The sequence below is a fragment of the Vulpes lagopus genome, chromosome 13 (genome assembly GCF_018345385.1).
Source record: "Vulpes lagopus strain Blue_001 chromosome 13, ASM1834538v1, whole genome shotgun sequence".
Taxonomy (NCBI): domain Eukaryota; kingdom Metazoa; phylum Chordata; class Mammalia; order Carnivora; family Canidae; genus Vulpes; species Vulpes lagopus.
The window spans coordinates 3,767,553-3,784,333 of record NC_054836.1 but is presented as its reverse complement, the minus strand read 5'-3'; the positions used below and the strand labels follow the sequence as shown (position 1 = coordinate 3,784,333).

The window sequence follows — 16,781 nt, the reverse complement described above, 5'->3', positions numbered from 1 at the left end:
CACAGCTCTGTTAATATGGGTCAGCACCCCCAGGTTGCAGTGAGCCAATTCTTATTCATTCTAGCACCCAGTACTGCATATTGATTCTTTGAGCCCAATATTTTTATCCTCTCAAGAACACACAATCAGCTTTAGGGCCACAAAAGGAGGATGAGGTGGGGGCTTGGACAGCTCTAATCTCAAACTTTGTCCTTAGGAGGCTTAGGATCAGGACTGATCATTCAGGGAGCCCGGAAGGGGCTTTGGAGGGTGGGGCAGAAGTGGTGGTGGGATGGTAATCTATAAGAGGAATCAGAGAGGGTGGTGGACATCCCATGAGTAAGATGTCAGGGGAAGAGGAGTTTTATCTGTTCAAGAACATCTCCTTGGTGGGGCCATGGGATGGGCCTCAGTACCACATCGCCCCTGTCTGGGCCTTCCACCTCCAGGCAGTCTTCATGGGCTTTGTCTTCTTTGCAGGGACACCACTCAATGGCACGGTGCTGGTGGCTACCCTGCGCTACAAAAAGTTGCGACAGCCACTCAACTATATTCTGGTCAATGTGTCCCTGGGGGGCTTCCTCTACTGCATCTCTGTCTCCACCGTCTTCATTGCCAGCTGTCAGGGATACTTCGTCTTTGGCCGCCATGTTTGTGCTTTGGAGGCCTTCCTGGGCTCTACAGCAGGTACTGCAGGGGAAGAGGTTGGGGGGAGACAGGACTACTCCAGATTTGGAACCAGGGACCAGACTGTGGGGTTAGAGTGGGTCCCTAAAGAGGCCTGGGGGGACGGGATTTGGTGCTCCTTATCATCTGGGTACAAAGCACCCTGGACTAGAAGTTTGACGAACTGAGTCCCAAACTCCACACCAAACGTCAGCCCAAAGCGCCTCTTTCCCCGCTCTGCCTGCCAGGCTGGGTGGGGCTGTCTACCCCAATTACCCTCACGTTTCACTACAGGTCTGGTGACAGGCTGGTCACTGGCCTTCCTGGCCTTTGAGCGCTACATTGTCATCTGTAAGCCCTTCGGCAACTTCCGCTTCAGCTCCAAGCACGCACTGATGGTGGTCCTGGCTACCTGGACCATTGGTATTGGCGTCTCCATCCCACCCTTCTTTGGCTGGAGCCGGTGAGAGTGTAGGGCAGTGGTGCTGATTTAGCTCGGAGCTCAGGTTGGCGTGGGTGGAAAGAGTTGGGTATAAATTTAGTCTCTGACCTCTTTTTTGTTTGTTTTGTTAAAGATTTATTTTAGAGAGAGAGAGCGAGAGCACTCGTGCACGCACGGGGGTCGGGGAGGGGCAGAGGCAGAGTCTTAAACAGACTCTGCCCTGAACGTGGAGCCTGATGTGGGACTAGATCTCATAACCTGCCCCAGGTGAAACTAAGTCAGGCACCCCCGACTTGCACTTTTAAAGAGCTGGTGGACTAGGTGAGGCAAGGCCTGTGAGAGGCAAGTGCTAACATTTATCCTGCAGTTGGAATTGCTATAGCTGTAGCTGGTAAAGACACAAACTGCCCCTGCATGAAGTCCTTGAGCATCCTCTAAGTGGAGAGCACAATCCAGGAATCTCAGCTCCCACTCCATTCATACTTGTGGTGAGCCCCGCAGCGAGCAAGTGCTTGTCCAGTGGGTGAGTGCTTGGTCCCTTGCAGGTTCATCCCGGAGGGCTTGCAGTGTTCCTGTGGCCCCGACTGGTACACCGTGGGCACCAAATACCGCAGCGAGTATTATACCTGGTTCCTCTTCATCTTCTGCTTCATTGTACCTCTCTCCCTTATCTGCTTCTCCTACTTGCAGCTGCTGAGAGCCCTCAGAGCTGTGAGTGATTTTTGAGGGTCAGGGAGGAAAGGGTCAGGGAACTCCAGAGGAGGGAAGAATGAGTGGGTGCTTTCAGAACACAAGACATCTGGAAATGCCCACAGTCAGGTAGAGGGGATATCTAAAAGCAGTGAGGGAAGTGGGGGCAGGCAGAATGATGAAATGGTGTGAAGAGTAGGGCGAGGACCTCTCTGCTCAAATGTGTGTGGAGAGATTCATGTGATCTCTTCCAGTGTCACAGACTAGAGTGCCATCTCCATCTTGCCTTCCTCAAGGAAGGAGAGCAAGAGGCACTAGGCCAGAAGCTGGGACAGAAGAGAGGCAACTGGAGTAGATGTGTGCAACCCCCCCCACTCCCCTGCTGTCAGCCCCAATAGAAAAGGGTGGAGATGTGAGAGTTGAGGGCCAGGGAGAAGAGGATGTTTCTCTGTGCTCTGCCCAGGTTGCAGCCCAGCAACAGGAGTCAGCTTCAACCCAGAAGGCCGAGAGGGAGGTGAGCCGTATGGTGGTGGTGATGGTGGGATCGTTTTGTCTCTGTTACACACCCTATGCTGCGATGGCCATGTATATGGTCAACAACCGGAATCATGGACTGGACTTACGGCTTGTCACCATTCCTGCCTTCTTCTCCAAGAGTGCTTGTGTCTACAACCCCGTCATCTACTGCTTCATGAATAAGCAGGTAAAGCTAATTACATTCCTAGGAGATTCCAGTTCATAAGACCTGGTTCTCTTCTCACCAACAACTTTTGATCAAAAGGTTTCTAAGAGTGAACAAGGGGAGCCTTTGGTAAGCACAGGGAGATACGTGTGGTCGGTCGTCGAGACAAAGTAATAGAACCCAGAGAAAATAGAACTTGAGCCATAAAAAATCTGGTTGCTCCAAATGGCAGGATGAGAAATGAAAGGGTTTTGTTTTCTTGAAAAATAATCATTCCCTAAACTCCTAATCCTTCCACTTTACAAGTTCTTAGTCCTTTCCTTGCCTATTTCTAGCCCGCAGGAGCATATGCAAAGCACAGAAATCACAATACATGCATAAATCTCTAACACATCCTATTATCTGAAGGTTCCAGGTGGCCTCCTATCCCAAATCATGAATCTAATGAAAACCCAAACTTAGGTGAATCTAGGAGAGTTCCTGTCTTGTGGGGCAAACTCCTTGCTTTGAGAATAAATAACTTTGTTTCTTCAGTCCCCAGAGATGGATTCAAAACCCATCAATGGAAACAAAATTGGCAATTCTTTCCAACCAGAAGCACCTTCTAATAATAGTGGCCCTTCCCTTCCAGTTCCGAGCCTGCATCATGGAGATGGTGTGTGGGAAGTCCATGACAGATGATTCTGAAATGTCCAGCTCCCAGAAAACAGAAGTCTCCACTGTCTCTCCCAGTCAAGTTGGCCCCAACTAAGGTGCCATACTGGCTTATTTGCAGCAACAAGGGTTTTACATTTAGGGAAATTTCTTTCTCTCTCAAAAACCAAACTACTAACAAAGCAAAAACAGATGGGATGGGAATAATGGTAATTCAGGGAGTCAATTTTCCATTTTCCTACCATTCCTTTCCTACCTACAAAGCTATTGTTCCAACTGGGTCTACTGACATGGTCTATGGCCATGTCAACAATCCTCGATTTCTACTCCTAAGTGGTATCATTCATAGCATTTGGAGAACTGATTATATATGAGGGACAATAAAGGAGTATGGCTGATTTTTTAGTGTATGGATAATAATTATCTTCCTTTTTGCCAATATTTTTCCTACTGGGAATCTGAGAGGATACATTCTGAATTAGAACTCAAACACCTTAGAAATGGGAGAGAGAGAAAGAAAAAAACTGAAACTTTGAGTAAGCCCAAAATAGGAGTTTGAAAGAACTTTATGCCATCACTGCCAGTAACCCTATAGCTCTGGCAAGGACAGCCATGTCCAGAAGTTCTTGAGCCAGTATGAGTTATTCTAGGTGCTCTCCCACCCAATTTAGCTAACCCTATATATCTCTCTTAAAGCTGCATTATTTAGTAAAGTTAATATTTAATTCCCTTCATGTTCTCAAAATGACTTTGCACATCTTAATACCATTTATAAACTATACCAGAATGTTCAAAAAAACTGTTTTACCTTTATAATTTATGCTTCCCCTCTGCACCTTCTGAAAAAGAGCCTTTTTGAAATAAAAGATAAATGTGTGTACATTCAGGAATGGCTTGTTTGGTATCAGGTAATTATGTAATGAGCAGCTGGACTCCTCTCCAGTTATATGGCCCAAGGAAAGCAAAGAAGGGTTACAGCTGTAGTGAGAAAGATGCCAGAAGATTTCAGAAATAGAAAAAGAATAACTAATCTGGGAGAAGGCAGAAGTTGGATGGGGAGGGAGTGTGGTAAACCTTCTAAGAGACCTCCTTTTCTTTTTTTTTTTTTTTTTTAGATTTTTATTTATTTATGATAGTCAAAGAGAGAGAGAGGCAGAGACACAGGCAGAGGGAGAAGCAGGCTCCATGCACCGGGAGCCCGATGTGGGATTCGATCCCGGGTCTCCAGGATCGCGCCCTGGGCCAAAGGCAGGTGCCAAACCGCTGCGCCACCCAGGGATCCCGAGACCTCCTTTTCTTGACATTATATAGCATCCATAATTCTAAGCATGAGTTTTTTTTTTTTAAAGATTTTATTTATTTATTCATGAGAGACACAGAGAGAAAGATAGAGAGAGAGGTAGAGACACAGGCAGAGGGAGAGGCAGGCTCCATGCAGGAAGCCTGATGTGTGACTCAATCCCAGGTCCCCAAGATCAGGACCTGGGCTGAAGGTGTCACTAAACCGCTGAGCCACCCAGGCTGCCTGTGAGTTTCATTTCTTAAGAGAATAAAGGACATACACATTCCCCACAATGAATGTAAACAGTTTTATTTAGAAACAGACAGGTACCTGTTCGCATTATAGAATATAAAACTTGGTTTACACTCTATAAAAAATAACCAGTATCCAAATTCAAGAGAGCTAGCATTCACAGAACACACAATGTGGGTGTGTAGCTACTGTTCACCAGCCTCAGGCTTGACTTAAAACAAAAAGATAATCCAGGGGGATCATTAGAGATTAGAGTACAACACTTGCTGCTGAGCACCCAGCATCCAGAAGTTGCCATTTTAGCATATGAAGGTTTGCTTTCTTTTTTTTTTTTCTTTTTTTTTTTTTTCGAAGGTTTGCTTTCTAAGTGCATGACTCTAACATAAGGCCTGGGTTCTCTGTACCTAGGGAGCTGCAGGGCTCAGTTCATAATGTGCTCTCTCTAATCCCAGGTTGACATTATTATCTCTGATCTTCTTAACAATAAAAATGGGGAATCTGGAGAGCAGGGCATTTATATTCCCCTATACTGGGGTTAGACTTTAAAAGAGTGTATCCACTCTCAAGAGCTCAATGTAAAGGCCAGGATCAAGTTAAGTGATAATCTGGCTTTTTACCAGGCTAAGTAGTCCACCTCAACATGATCATGGAAGACCAAAGGATACACCTAGGTTCAGATTATAATAATCACCCAGCACCACCTGAATGTATTATCCAAAAAGATATATGAAATAATAAAGGTTAGATATACATATATTTATCTTAGTAACCTGAGGGCTAAAAAGTTTGGAATACAATAATTCTTCTCAAAAGAGGTCCATCTGTAAGAAAAGGACCAAAAAAGACAGAGTTCATGTTACATAAGATATGGGTAAAGTGAGTTGGGAACAGAAGGTGGCTTCTTCAGCTCTTTCTACAGTGTCCCTCTCTTTGACAAGGATTGACAATTTGCTGATCCATGATAAACTTTTTGGGGGGCAGTGGGGATGGGGGCTGATGGGTCAAAAGGCAAGAAGGTTGAGCAATGGTCCTCAAACCAAAGAGTCCTCTCAGTAGGCCCTCTCATCTTTGAGTCTGAGTTCAAGCTCTTCAGCTGACACAGAAACAGGCCTGGGAGTAAGTGGTTAGCATTCTGAGGTATGAGGATCCCTGGTAAATTCAGCAGCATGTGGTTTTTGGAAACCAGCCCACAAGATAAGAACACTGCAACCAAGCTCCTAACTAATACTGCTATTTAACCACTGTCTGAAAGAGAAAGGGAAGAAAAAAAATCCCCAATATACTGGGAGGTTGTAAGCTTCATATAAGGTGGCCCAAATAATCTCTATTTCATCTCAGGGTTTCTTAAGAGAACCCTCTTTCAGTGATCATTTCTCTCATTAAAGGCACTTTCAATGAAATGACATAATTGGCAAGGAGTACATTTTAACTGTAGTGAAAGCAAGATTAATTCCTAGGAACACCTGGGGAAAAAGGAGTTGAACGGGGCACTTACAGTGATTCAATAGGCAAGACAGTCTTGAGCACTTCAACAGATGCACACCCAGAAAAAAGTGTGTGCCCTGAAAACACTTGTATTTTTCCCTTAGTTTTCCAGCTGTTTCTATGTATAGCTCTGTAAGAGATCACACTCACTACTTGATTGATTTTCAAGACATGGCCCTAACTCTTCCCACCACAGCTGTGCCTAGCAAAATTAGCAAACAGCCAGTCCTACTGGGAAGAAAAAAAAAAGAATGAAATCAAGTCAAGCCAAGCTTTCTGACAGCACAGGGATCTGTCCTTGCTCAGATATTGCCACAATCAATTGCTAGACTTAGGGCAATTGAACGGAATATGTGGCCCCTACTACTTATGAAATATATTTTTCAATAGCCAAGATTAAGTGTTGTCTCTCTAAATATAAATTTTGGGGTATATTTTTTTTCCTTTTCTCTCTCCTAAACATTTCTTATTGATCTCAGGCTTAAAAAATTAGTTAAGTCAAAATTACAAAAATTATATGGCAAGGGTTGAGAAAGACTGAAGGGCTAATGTTTGCCCACAAGCGTGAGTCAAGGATGTTGATCCTTCATATCATACTCCCAACCAGAGAACAAATACAAAAATAAACACACCATGTTATACATAATACAAAGTGTAAATCTACAAACACAAGTGTACTAATTAGAGTTGTTCCTCAGAAGCACAGTTCCCTCCAGTACCTCAAGGAGGAGGAGGAACGGGGGGGACGGGATGGTTTTCATTACGCCTTTTCAGGTCTTAAAGTTTGTAATAACAGTCTCAGTAGCGCAAACAATTTCATGTGAAACCAGAAGCTGTAAAAATAAATTACTTTTGAAGAAATGTGGGTTCCTCTGTCTACAGCTCAGAACTCATCATGCCGTACTAAGGCCTCACCAAAATCTGTGGCCTGGCTGCCCACAAATAAATCATACTTGTCAACAATCTCCTCCTTGGTAAGCTTGCCATCCTGAAATTAGAGAGAAGAGTGAATTGAGGCAAAATAGATTTCCCACTCCAAATTTAGAAACACTGCTAAAGAACAAAAGGGGTTAGTCAGGATTTATGATTCTAATTCCCACTAAATTAAATGTGAACTCAACCTTCACCCTCAACCCCCCACACCACACACACAAAGAAGGAAGAAAACAGCAATTAGTACAGTTTTCTTATAAAGAAAGTTAAAAATGGAAGGATGGAAATAACACAGCTCAATAACTGAACACCAGAGATACGTCAAACAAAATGTGGGACATCTCCTATGTATAGGTAAGAGACAGGAAGAATTGGGGAAAATACTTTAAAGTGAATCAAGTCATTGCCTAACAGGAACAATGAAATCTGCTAACGTCCTTGCATAGTCTTCACCCCCGCTATGCCTTAGCCACCAATCAGATTCCAGACACAACTCCAAATGAAGGCTCAGACACTCAGCTCAAAAATTATCTAGGCCAGATTCCGAAGGGATGACCTTGGGAGTTTCCTTTTCTCACATATCTCAGGACACAGCACCTGGCTACTAAAGTGATTAAAGCAAGAACTCAAAAACAGACTGACCCTTAAAAAAGCCTAATGCTAAGACACTGCATTTGAAACAGAAGTTTGGCCTAGATAGGAGAATGTTCAGCATACCAAACCCGCCCCCCCATCTTTAGATTGACTTTCAGCATACTCTAAGCAGAGCATTCAGACTGCTGAAAAGCAGATTGGTGAAAAGGTGACAGCTTAGTGAGACTTCAATTCTTTTAATGAAATAAATGCCTCAGATAATTGATGAAGGACAATTTTAACAAACTCCAGAGAAACGCTGATTTATAATCCACTACAAAGAACTTAATTTTAAAAAGTATATTTAAAGAGGAAACAATCAAATTTGAGCAAGCAAAATGAGCCTGTAACAGGTAAAAGAACAAAGGAAAAAAAAAAAGCAGAGAAAATGTTCTGGGGATCATGCAGAACAGATGCAGAACAGATGATGCATGCTGGACACAGGCTACATACAGAGGCTCATTTCTGAAGCAAATGCCTTCAATGTGTGAATACTGGGCAATGGGATTTCTAAAATCAGATAGCTAGCACTGCCCTGTAAGTTTTCAATAGCTGACTTAAGATTAGTAGCAGACTTAGATCAATTAAGACCTTGCATGCTCTATGTACCTTAACAGGAATGGTTTAGGCAACACCCCAGAAATAGACTTCGCTCACTGCTATGTCCTTTATACATGGCCAGACTTACCTTGTCTTGGTCTGATTCATAGACTAGATGTCTGGCTTCTGCCTCTGCATGATCATAGTCTGAGGGGAGGATCCAGTCTTTGGTCTCTTCCTTGTCCATCTTCCCATCACGGTTCTTATCTCGAAACTCAACAAACTGTTCTCTTTCTGTCTTTACCCACTCTGGCTCATCAGCATTTCCATCATGGCTGTACATGTCACCTGCATGCACAGATGTATATAATGCAAAAGGTGAGTCTGTCTTTTCTCTAAGACTGTCACATGGTAATCTGGCTTAACTCTTCTTTCTCATCCATTTGTACAGGACCTAGTAGCAGTAACAAGGGTATTTGATATTTGAGGTCAGAGAGGCCTTAACAAGTAAGGCATTTTCCCGAGGCTTACTTAATGACCTTGTAACAAGAATATTTCCAACTGCTTAATGTCCACAATAGCTAAAATATGGGGAAAACCCAGATGCCCATCAACAGATGGACAAAGATGTGGTATATATATGCAATGGAATATTAGCCAGTAAAAAGAATGAAATCTTGCCATTTGCAAAGACATGGACAGAGCTAGATAAATACCATATGATTTCACTCATATGTGGAATTTAAGAAACAAAACAGGTTGAATATAGAGGAAGGGAAGAAAAAATAAAAGCAGAGACGGGGTAAACCATAAGAGACTCCTAACTATAGGGAACTGAGGGTTGCTGAAAGGGAGGTGGATGGGGGGATGGGATAATTGGGTGATGGGCATTAAGGAGGGCACTTGATGTAATGAGCACTAGATGTTATATGCAACTGATGAATCAATAAATTCTATCCTTGAAACTAATAACATACTATATGTTAACTAAATTTAACTTAAATTAAAAATTATTTTTAAAAAGAATATTTTCTGCTGATTTTATGAGTGCAGAGAGTCCTTAGCTCTTAGGAAATGCAGAAATAAGGGGCAATGACTAGCATCCAGAAAAAATAAAGACTATACTTTTAGAATTATGTGAGTGGAAAAGTCTGAAAATTCCTAAGTTATACATCAAACTTGCATGCAAGTTTGCATACCTTGCATGCAAGGTATGGGGAACATATATTACATATATTACATAGGTCTAAATAGTTTCTAGCAGTTCTAAGCAAAGGTAGTTATTTAGTTGTGATAAAAGTAACTCATATGTTGAAACCCACAAAATGGAGGCTGCTCTAGTAGCATGGCCTACGCCATAAATCTAAACCTAACTTCTAGGAAACACTACACTGCCAAGGAAATTTAACATAAACCAATCATAATTCTCCAACTCAGCTTTAGCTAACTAACTTACCTAACCCTAGAAAACAGAACCTACTAGCCCTATAAGGAAATCCCTGACCTTCTAGCCAATCATGCTGTTTCTGCAATGTTTTCTTCTAATGCTTTATAAAATCCAGTTTTACTCAAAATCCCTTGGGAAGAGTGTTCCACTGCTTATGAGGCATTGCACTCCCCAATCCATAGATTGTTTTCCCTTGAATAAAGGATGAATTCATTACTAAACAGTATTGACAGCTGCTACTGTCATTTTCCCCAACTTGAAGGCTTAGAACTACTTTTTTTTGAACAAAGGAGGAGTACCTCAGAGCAGGACTTGCCAGTTTTTTTTCCTATGCCATAGCATATTCAGAAAATGTAGAATTTGTATGATCCATTAGGCCCAGTGCACCTTATTAGCTGTCCTATGGGTCAAGGAGACCTTTCACAGTACATATGAGGAAATTCTGAATTAGGGAATAAATGTGTGCTGTAAAGACAAATTTTAATATATTTTTTATTTTTTTAAAAATTTTATTTATTTATTTGAGAGAGAGAGAGCATGGTTGACTGCAGAGGGGGATAAGTGGACTCCATGCTGAGTGCAGAGCCTGACTTGGGACTCAGTCTGAGATCATGACCTGAGCAGAAATCAAGAGTCAGGGCAGCCCCCGTGGCTCAGCGGTTTAGCACTGCCTTCAGCCCAGGGCGTGATCCTGGAGACCTGGGATCAAGTCCCACACTGGGCTTCCTGCATGGAGCCTGCTTCTCCCTCTGCTTGTGTCTCTGTCTCTCCCTCTCTGTGTCTCTCATGAATAAATAAATAAAATCTTTAAAAAAAGAGAAAAAGAAATCAAGAGTCAGACGCTGAACCAACTAAGCCACGCAGGCGCCCCTTAAAAGACATACTTTTGATAGAAGCAAGAATATATGACATAATCTAAGTAAATTTTAAAGCTAAATGAGTAAAGAATATTATTTAATTTTCCATTTAAAAAGGATTCAATCTTTCTTTTAACATAATCTCAAAAAGTTCTTTTAGGTTTTAGAGATGTATACATAACCCAATGCTTATAGATGAAATGAGATGATGACTGGGATTTACTTCAAAATAAATTAAAAAAAAAAAAAAAGGAAGCAGTATAGATTTAAAAGTACTGGCCATGGGCTGATGGCCATTAGGTACATAGTGGTTCATTATACTAGTCTAATTTTGTGTATGTTTGCAATGTTCTATAACAAACTTAAAGAATAAAAATAACAGTAAAACTCCAGGGACTTCTTATTAATGTTAAATGTAAGAGACAAGGACCATTTACTTATGATCTTATTCCTCAACAGGGTAGAAACTAGCATATCCCCCCAAACTGGAAGAAACTGTTTGGGATACTTTCAGGTTTACAAAGCCCAGCATCCCTAATGTAAAAGTGTTCACAGTAATTGATGATTTGTAAAAGAAAGCAACTACACACACACCTGATAGCTTTAATAGTTTCAAAATACAATTCCTCTGCCCTTGAATCTCTATGATAGGGATGCAGAAAGAAATCTCTCCTTATTTGACCTCGGTGCTTGATAAATGATGGTACTTAACAGTTATAAAACTTAATTCCTCTCCTCTGGAGGTTCAAATAAGTTCTTCAGTTTTAGCAATGGTGATAAAATGGCAAAAGCCAAGAATGAAAGGATAAAATATTGCAAAGTAGAAATAGTCAACTTTGAAACAGGCTCAAAGTAAATGCACCCAGACATTTATTTCCACTACGGTGATGAACTCCACTAAAAATAATCATTTTGGTAAAAAAAAATCTTCTACTGCTCATCCCTTTCTTTAAAAAACTCAAAACACATCACTGAGTCTTTAAAGAAAAGAATGGTTAAGTATTCAGGAGTAATTCAACTAGAATAATAACCCTAAATGTAAGTAGCAAGTATAATTAGATAAAAATCTAAGAAGTAACTCATTTAATTCAAGGGACAGGTGGAAAAAAAAGGAGACAGAGGACCTAGACAGAAAATACAAACAGAACACCATGGAAAGAAGCAAAGGCTCTAAGAGAAACCAGCAACTCATGGTCATTTATTCACCCACTGATCTCTTTTATTCTGTTCCCTATCTTCTTCTCCTGGGTTTCCCAATGGCAGCCTAGGCTCCCTGAAACTCTTTGTCGATTCCATAGACATCTGGGATGAACCGCATCAGTGCTATCCAATATGGTAGCCACTGGCTACATGGAGCTATCAAGGACTTGAAATGTGGCTGGTCTGAACTGAGATGTACTGTAAGTGTAAAATACACTTTAGAAGACAATATGAAAAAAATCCTTAATAATTTATATTGATAACACGTTGAAAGCATAGTACTTTAGAATATTAGGTTAAATAAAACATATTATTGAAAATAATCATGTTTAGGGCAGCCCAGGTGGCTCAGCGGTTTAGCGCCTCCTTCAGCCCAGGGTGTGATCCTGGAGACCCGGGATCGAGTCTCATGTCAGGCAGGCTCCCTGCATGGAGCCTGCTTCTCCCTCTGCCTGTGTCTCTGCCTCTAATTCTCTCTCTCTCTCTCTCATGAATAAATAAAATCTTAAAAACCAAAAAAAACAAACAACAACAACAAAAAAAAACCCAAAAAAACCCACAAAGATATCACGACCTCAAAAAAAGAATCACGTTTAAAACATTTTTTTTTGATGTGACTATCAGAAAAGTAAAAATATGTATGTAGCTCACATTTACATTTTGATTGGATAGTGCTGCTACAGATACTTTATCACCACCCACTATTACTCATGCTGGTCTGGCCTTAATGTTGTGCTAAGAGTTGACCCATGGGGGCCAAATTATTTCTATGGGCAAATACACTTCCATTGCTTCTCAGCTTCTCCTAGAAAAAACAGTAGAAACAGACTTACCAATATACTCTTCTAGGTCAATGAAACCATCGGCATTCTTATCTATATCCTCCATTGTTTCCTAGGCAGAAGAAAATAAGAAGAGACTATTAAAGTTAGTATCTAGATGAAATTTAGGCAATAATTTATCATTAAAACACATACATACACATATATGTGTGGGTATGATTAAACCACAGGAAATTGCTTAGGGCACCTGGGTGCTCAGCTCGTTAAGCATCTGCCTTTGGCTCAGGTCCTGGGATCTAGCTCCGTGTAGGGCTCACTGCTGGGGTGGGGTGGAGGGGGAGGTGTGGGGGTGGTCATGTTTCTCCCTCTCCCTCCATGGTTTGTGTTTTCTCTCTCAAATAAGTAAATCATTATTTTTTATTTTTTAAAAAGGATTTCATTTATTTATTCATAAAAGACAGAGAGAAATAGAGAGAGAGAGAGAGAGAGGGAGGCAGAGACACAGGCAGTGGGAGAAGAAAGCTCCATGCAGGAAGCCCAATGTGGGACTCGATCCTGGGACTCCAGGAACATGCTCTGAGCCAAAGGCAGATGCTCAACCACTGAGCTACCCAGCCGCCCCAATAAATAAATCTTTAATATATATATATATATATATATATGTATATATATATATATATATATAAAATAAACCATAGGAAATTGCTGTTTTTCTAGCTAAAAAATGGTAAAACATTACTTATTTTTTATGCTTCAACCCAAAATAACTATGAACCCTCTTGGAGGAACACTAGCACTGTTCAATGACCTATCCCATCAAGCCCACAATGATATGGAATAGCCCCAGTCATGCTGAAGTCATTCTAACGGGAGATGTGACAAATAGCTCAATAGCTGTAGTCTATATTTCATGTTTACAAAACTATAAAGCTTATAGTTTATGTCTTATTGGTAACTGCCTCCTGTGAGAATTCTTTAAGTATTACTATTAGTGCCTGATAACTGGTTATGGAATATTTTTAAAAATAGGATTTTCCTGGGGTGCCTGGCTAGCTCAGTCGGTAGAGCATGTGACTCTATCTAGGGGTTATTAATTCAAGCCCTATGCTGGGGCTTAGAGCTTACTTAAAAATAAAAGCAAATCATTCTTCCAGATACAAACTAAAGGCTAAAGAGGAAAGACAGTGTAAGTAACAAAAAGAAACTGAGTTTCTGTTGAGAATTATCACTCTTCACCAACCTGTACTACTGTATCTTTCATGTAGTCATATTCCTCAGGGTGCAGGAAAGCTGTAAATTCCTCCTTTGTGGCAATGAGGTCTCCATCCTTGTCTGCCATTTTAAACCTCCGCTCATCTCTAACCATCATTTGTTTATAGTTAAATCCATCATCAGGGTCTGGATCATCTAGAAAACAAAACATTTACGTCAAATCTTAAGACTTCCACAAAACATGAAAATGTGTGGGCTGAGGAATCAATTTCCAAGATGAACCAAGTAATGAAGAAATAAGGTGATTACAAAGGTAAAATTGTAACAGTGTGAAAACATTCAGTTTTCATAATCAAAATCAGGTGCAAATTAAATGTAAATGTTTGCCATTCCACATGGAACCCTGACTCCTTAGCTATGTAACCTATTACATGATGCTTTGCTATTTTTGAAGTTAAGGCTATGAGGGTTCAAGCTTTCTGGTTATATTTGAGAGGCAGTGCTAACATCATACTATCTGAGTTTGAATCCTACCACTTTTTAGCTGTGTGACTGTGGGCAAGTAACTGTGCTTCAATCTATTCATCTGTAAAATGAAGATAACAGTGGTGCCTATTGCGCAGGACTGTGGAATGAGCGAATAAATCTAAGTGCTTAGAATAGTGCCTGGCATATAGTGGGCATTCAACAAATGTTAGCTATTGCTGTTTTTATTAAACATTAGGCTCCTGAGGCACCTGGATGGCTCAGTCAGTTAAACATCTGCCTTCGGCCCTGGTTGTGATCCAAGAGTCTTGGGATGGAGCCCCACATTGGGCTCCCTGCTCAGTGGGGAGCCCACTTCTCCTTCTGCCTCTGCCGCTCTCGCCCTGCTGTGTTCTCACTCACTCTCTCAAATAAATAAAATCTTAAAAAAAATAAACATTAGGCTCCCATTGAGAAGCTAGATACCAAAGGCCCCCTATCTCATATTAAGCACACTTTGATTCAAGCAACAGAATATTACCCTTTGAAAGGTCACACTTTTGTTTTTTTTCAGTGAACTCAGATCTACCGTAAGTTACAGGTACTGTCTGCCACTCTATCATCTCCCCCACCCCCGGAAGATTTATGGAAGATTCTAAAATGCAAAACTAATCTACAGTTACAGAAAATAGGTCACGGGTCCCCTAAGAATAGGGGGAAGGTGAGCAGAATTACAGAAGGACATGAGGAAACCTTTTGGGGTGATGGATACATTCATTGATCTTGATTGTAGTTATGGGTTCACTGGTATATATCTATGGCAAAACTCATCAATTGTTCCTTTGAAATATGTGCGATGTACTGTATGTCAATTATACCTCAATAAAGCTGTTACAAAAAATAAGCATTAGATTACAACCAAATTGAAGTTGGACCTACCCATCTGCTAGGATGTTGAACTACATAAGTAGTTATTTAGTTTCTATATAAGAATCTAGAAGAATGAAATTCAGCTTAAGTTGAGAAAATGTGGAGTTATCTGTAGTAAAAAAAACCCCAAAACATACGAACAAAAAAACATCTTTTCAATCTGCTGTGTGGACCAAAAGATAACATGTGAAGATATTATGAAATGTAAAAGACACCGCATTAAAGCTAAGAAACAATCTTTCCTAGAACATACTGATCAAATAAAAAAAGATATGGCATTAGTTTTATAAAAAGACCCACAGGGCCCCTTTAGCAATAACATCACACTGATTTTTGATACTGTAGTTCAATCTTTCCATACTTTAAGCACTGTTGGGAAAACAAAAAGTACTGTTCTATTTTCAGAGTTGGGTAGTTTGAAGCTTTATTCTTTGTTGAGTGTCAAAATTCTGTAAGACAGCTTATTGAATCATACTCAAAATCATAACAGGTTGAAGATGGGAGAATTTAAGGAAAATACACTTTTCTAAGATACTGAGTCATCTCTTCTAAACAAAGTTTCAGCACTAACTACGCAACAAAAAAATAAGATAACAGAAGACAACTTACAAAGACTAGATTCTTAACTAAGAGCCCTCCTCTCTGCCTTAAGGTAAAATGTGGTGGCTACAATCCAGTACCCTGATACATGCACAAATATGAGGATGAAAAAGGAAGATAACTTTATTTTTAACAATTAAACTCATGTGTTTGCTGTCATTACTGATTGCCAGATCTATCCTAAGTACAGTTTACTGGGCTATCCAGCCTACACAGTTTTGATAGGCTCTTATCTAATTTTGCTAGAATGGATCTTAGTATTTATCTGACTTGTGGTAGAGACAGTGTTAACTTTCCTTTTGTGGAAAGCAGATTCATTAAGACAGATTTTAATTAAAAGCTAAGATGATTTATACCTGAGCTCAAAAATTCAATCAAGAATGTACTCTCAGCTCACAAAAAACCCCTTAGCACTTCTGTAAGCCACCTTACTGCCCCAGCAATATCCACCCACATGCCTCAAGGGAAAGGTGCCTTATAAAGATATTTCCTCTCTAGTGAGTGCTTCAGCTTATTCAGCCTCAGTAGAAATACCCATTACATTGAATCATTTGACCAAGACAGCAAAAGAGCTCTCAACAGCTTTTTATGTGCATAATCATACAAAGGGTTTAAGATTCATTCTGGGTAGCAAGTGAGTGTCTAGGTCTGAATAGAGATTTATTATCATATCATTTTGTTTAGATCACCAAGAACTTACCCTTCACTCTATTTTTATAAGTCCAAATAAATCAGGAGGGTGTTGGCTCTCAGCCAGAAAGCAAGAAGCACGGGTGCCTCTCCATCTGCACTGACTTTTTAATACACAGGTTCTTAATTGGGTGAAGGATATGTTTGGTTCTTGGCTAAGTGTCAAGCATGAACAGAGATTGCCACTTTAGTCTAAGGAATGAGAACAAGCCCAATACAGAAATAAAAGTCTCTTCACTAGAAATGCATGCAGTCCTGTAATTAACACAGACAGCTGGCTATCCAGTGGGAGAAACAGACCATTATACACTCACTGCTTATTAACCAGTGGTAGAGAATGCCTCCTTTAACCCAGAAATT

At 40.6% G+C, this 16,781-nt stretch overlaps 2 protein-coding genes across 3 annotated transcripts in view; one reads left to right on the top strand and one right to left on the bottom strand.

Moving 5' to 3' along the window:
* The first annotated feature begins 314 nt into the window (after positions 1 to 314).
* On the top strand, positions 315 to 3,234 carry OPN1SW (opsin 1, short wave sensitive). The gene is made up of 5 exons (XM_041727980.1): positions 315 to 666; positions 940 to 1,108; positions 1,633 to 1,798; positions 2,241 to 2,480; positions 3,091 to 3,234. Exons 1-5 carry the CDS (start codon positions 315 to 317, stop codon positions 3,208 to 3,210), a joined length of 1,047 nt encoding a protein of 348 aa, XP_041583914.1. The 3' UTR covers positions 3,211 to 3,234.
* Positions 3,235 to 4,688: 1,454 nt separating this feature from the next.
* Positions 4,689 to 16,781, bottom strand: part of CALU (calumenin) — a 29,650-nt gene continuing 17,557 nt past the window's right edge. For both annotated transcript variants that reach the window (XM_041727822.1, XM_041727823.1), the window contains exons 4-7: positions 13,765 to 13,931; positions 12,576 to 12,636; positions 8,387 to 8,586; positions 4,689 to 7,120 (exon numbers count right to left, since the gene is read on the bottom strand). In XM_041727822.1, the coding sequence (XP_041583756.1) occupies positions 7,016 to 7,120; positions 8,387 to 8,586; positions 12,576 to 12,636; positions 13,765 to 13,931 (533 nt within the window). In that variant the 3' untranslated portion in view covers positions 4,689 to 7,015. The remainder of the gene's footprint in view (positions 7,121 to 8,386; positions 8,587 to 12,575; positions 12,637 to 13,764; positions 13,932 to 16,781) is intronic.

Bases quoted from the DNA above. Each gene is read 5' to 3' on its own strand.
- OPN1SW (XM_041727980.1), top strand. From the start codon at position 315: ATGAGTAAGATGTCAGGGGAAGAGGAGTTTTATCTGTTCAAGAACATC. The intron at 1,799-2,240 runs GTGAGTGATTTT...TGCTCTGCCCAG, and splicing joins TGCTGAGAGCCCTCAGAGCT to GTTGCAGCCCAGCAACAGGA. The intron at 2,481-3,090 runs GTAAAGCTAATT...CTTCCCTTCCAG, and splicing joins ACTGCTTCATGAATAAGCAG to TTCCGAGCCTGCATCATGGA.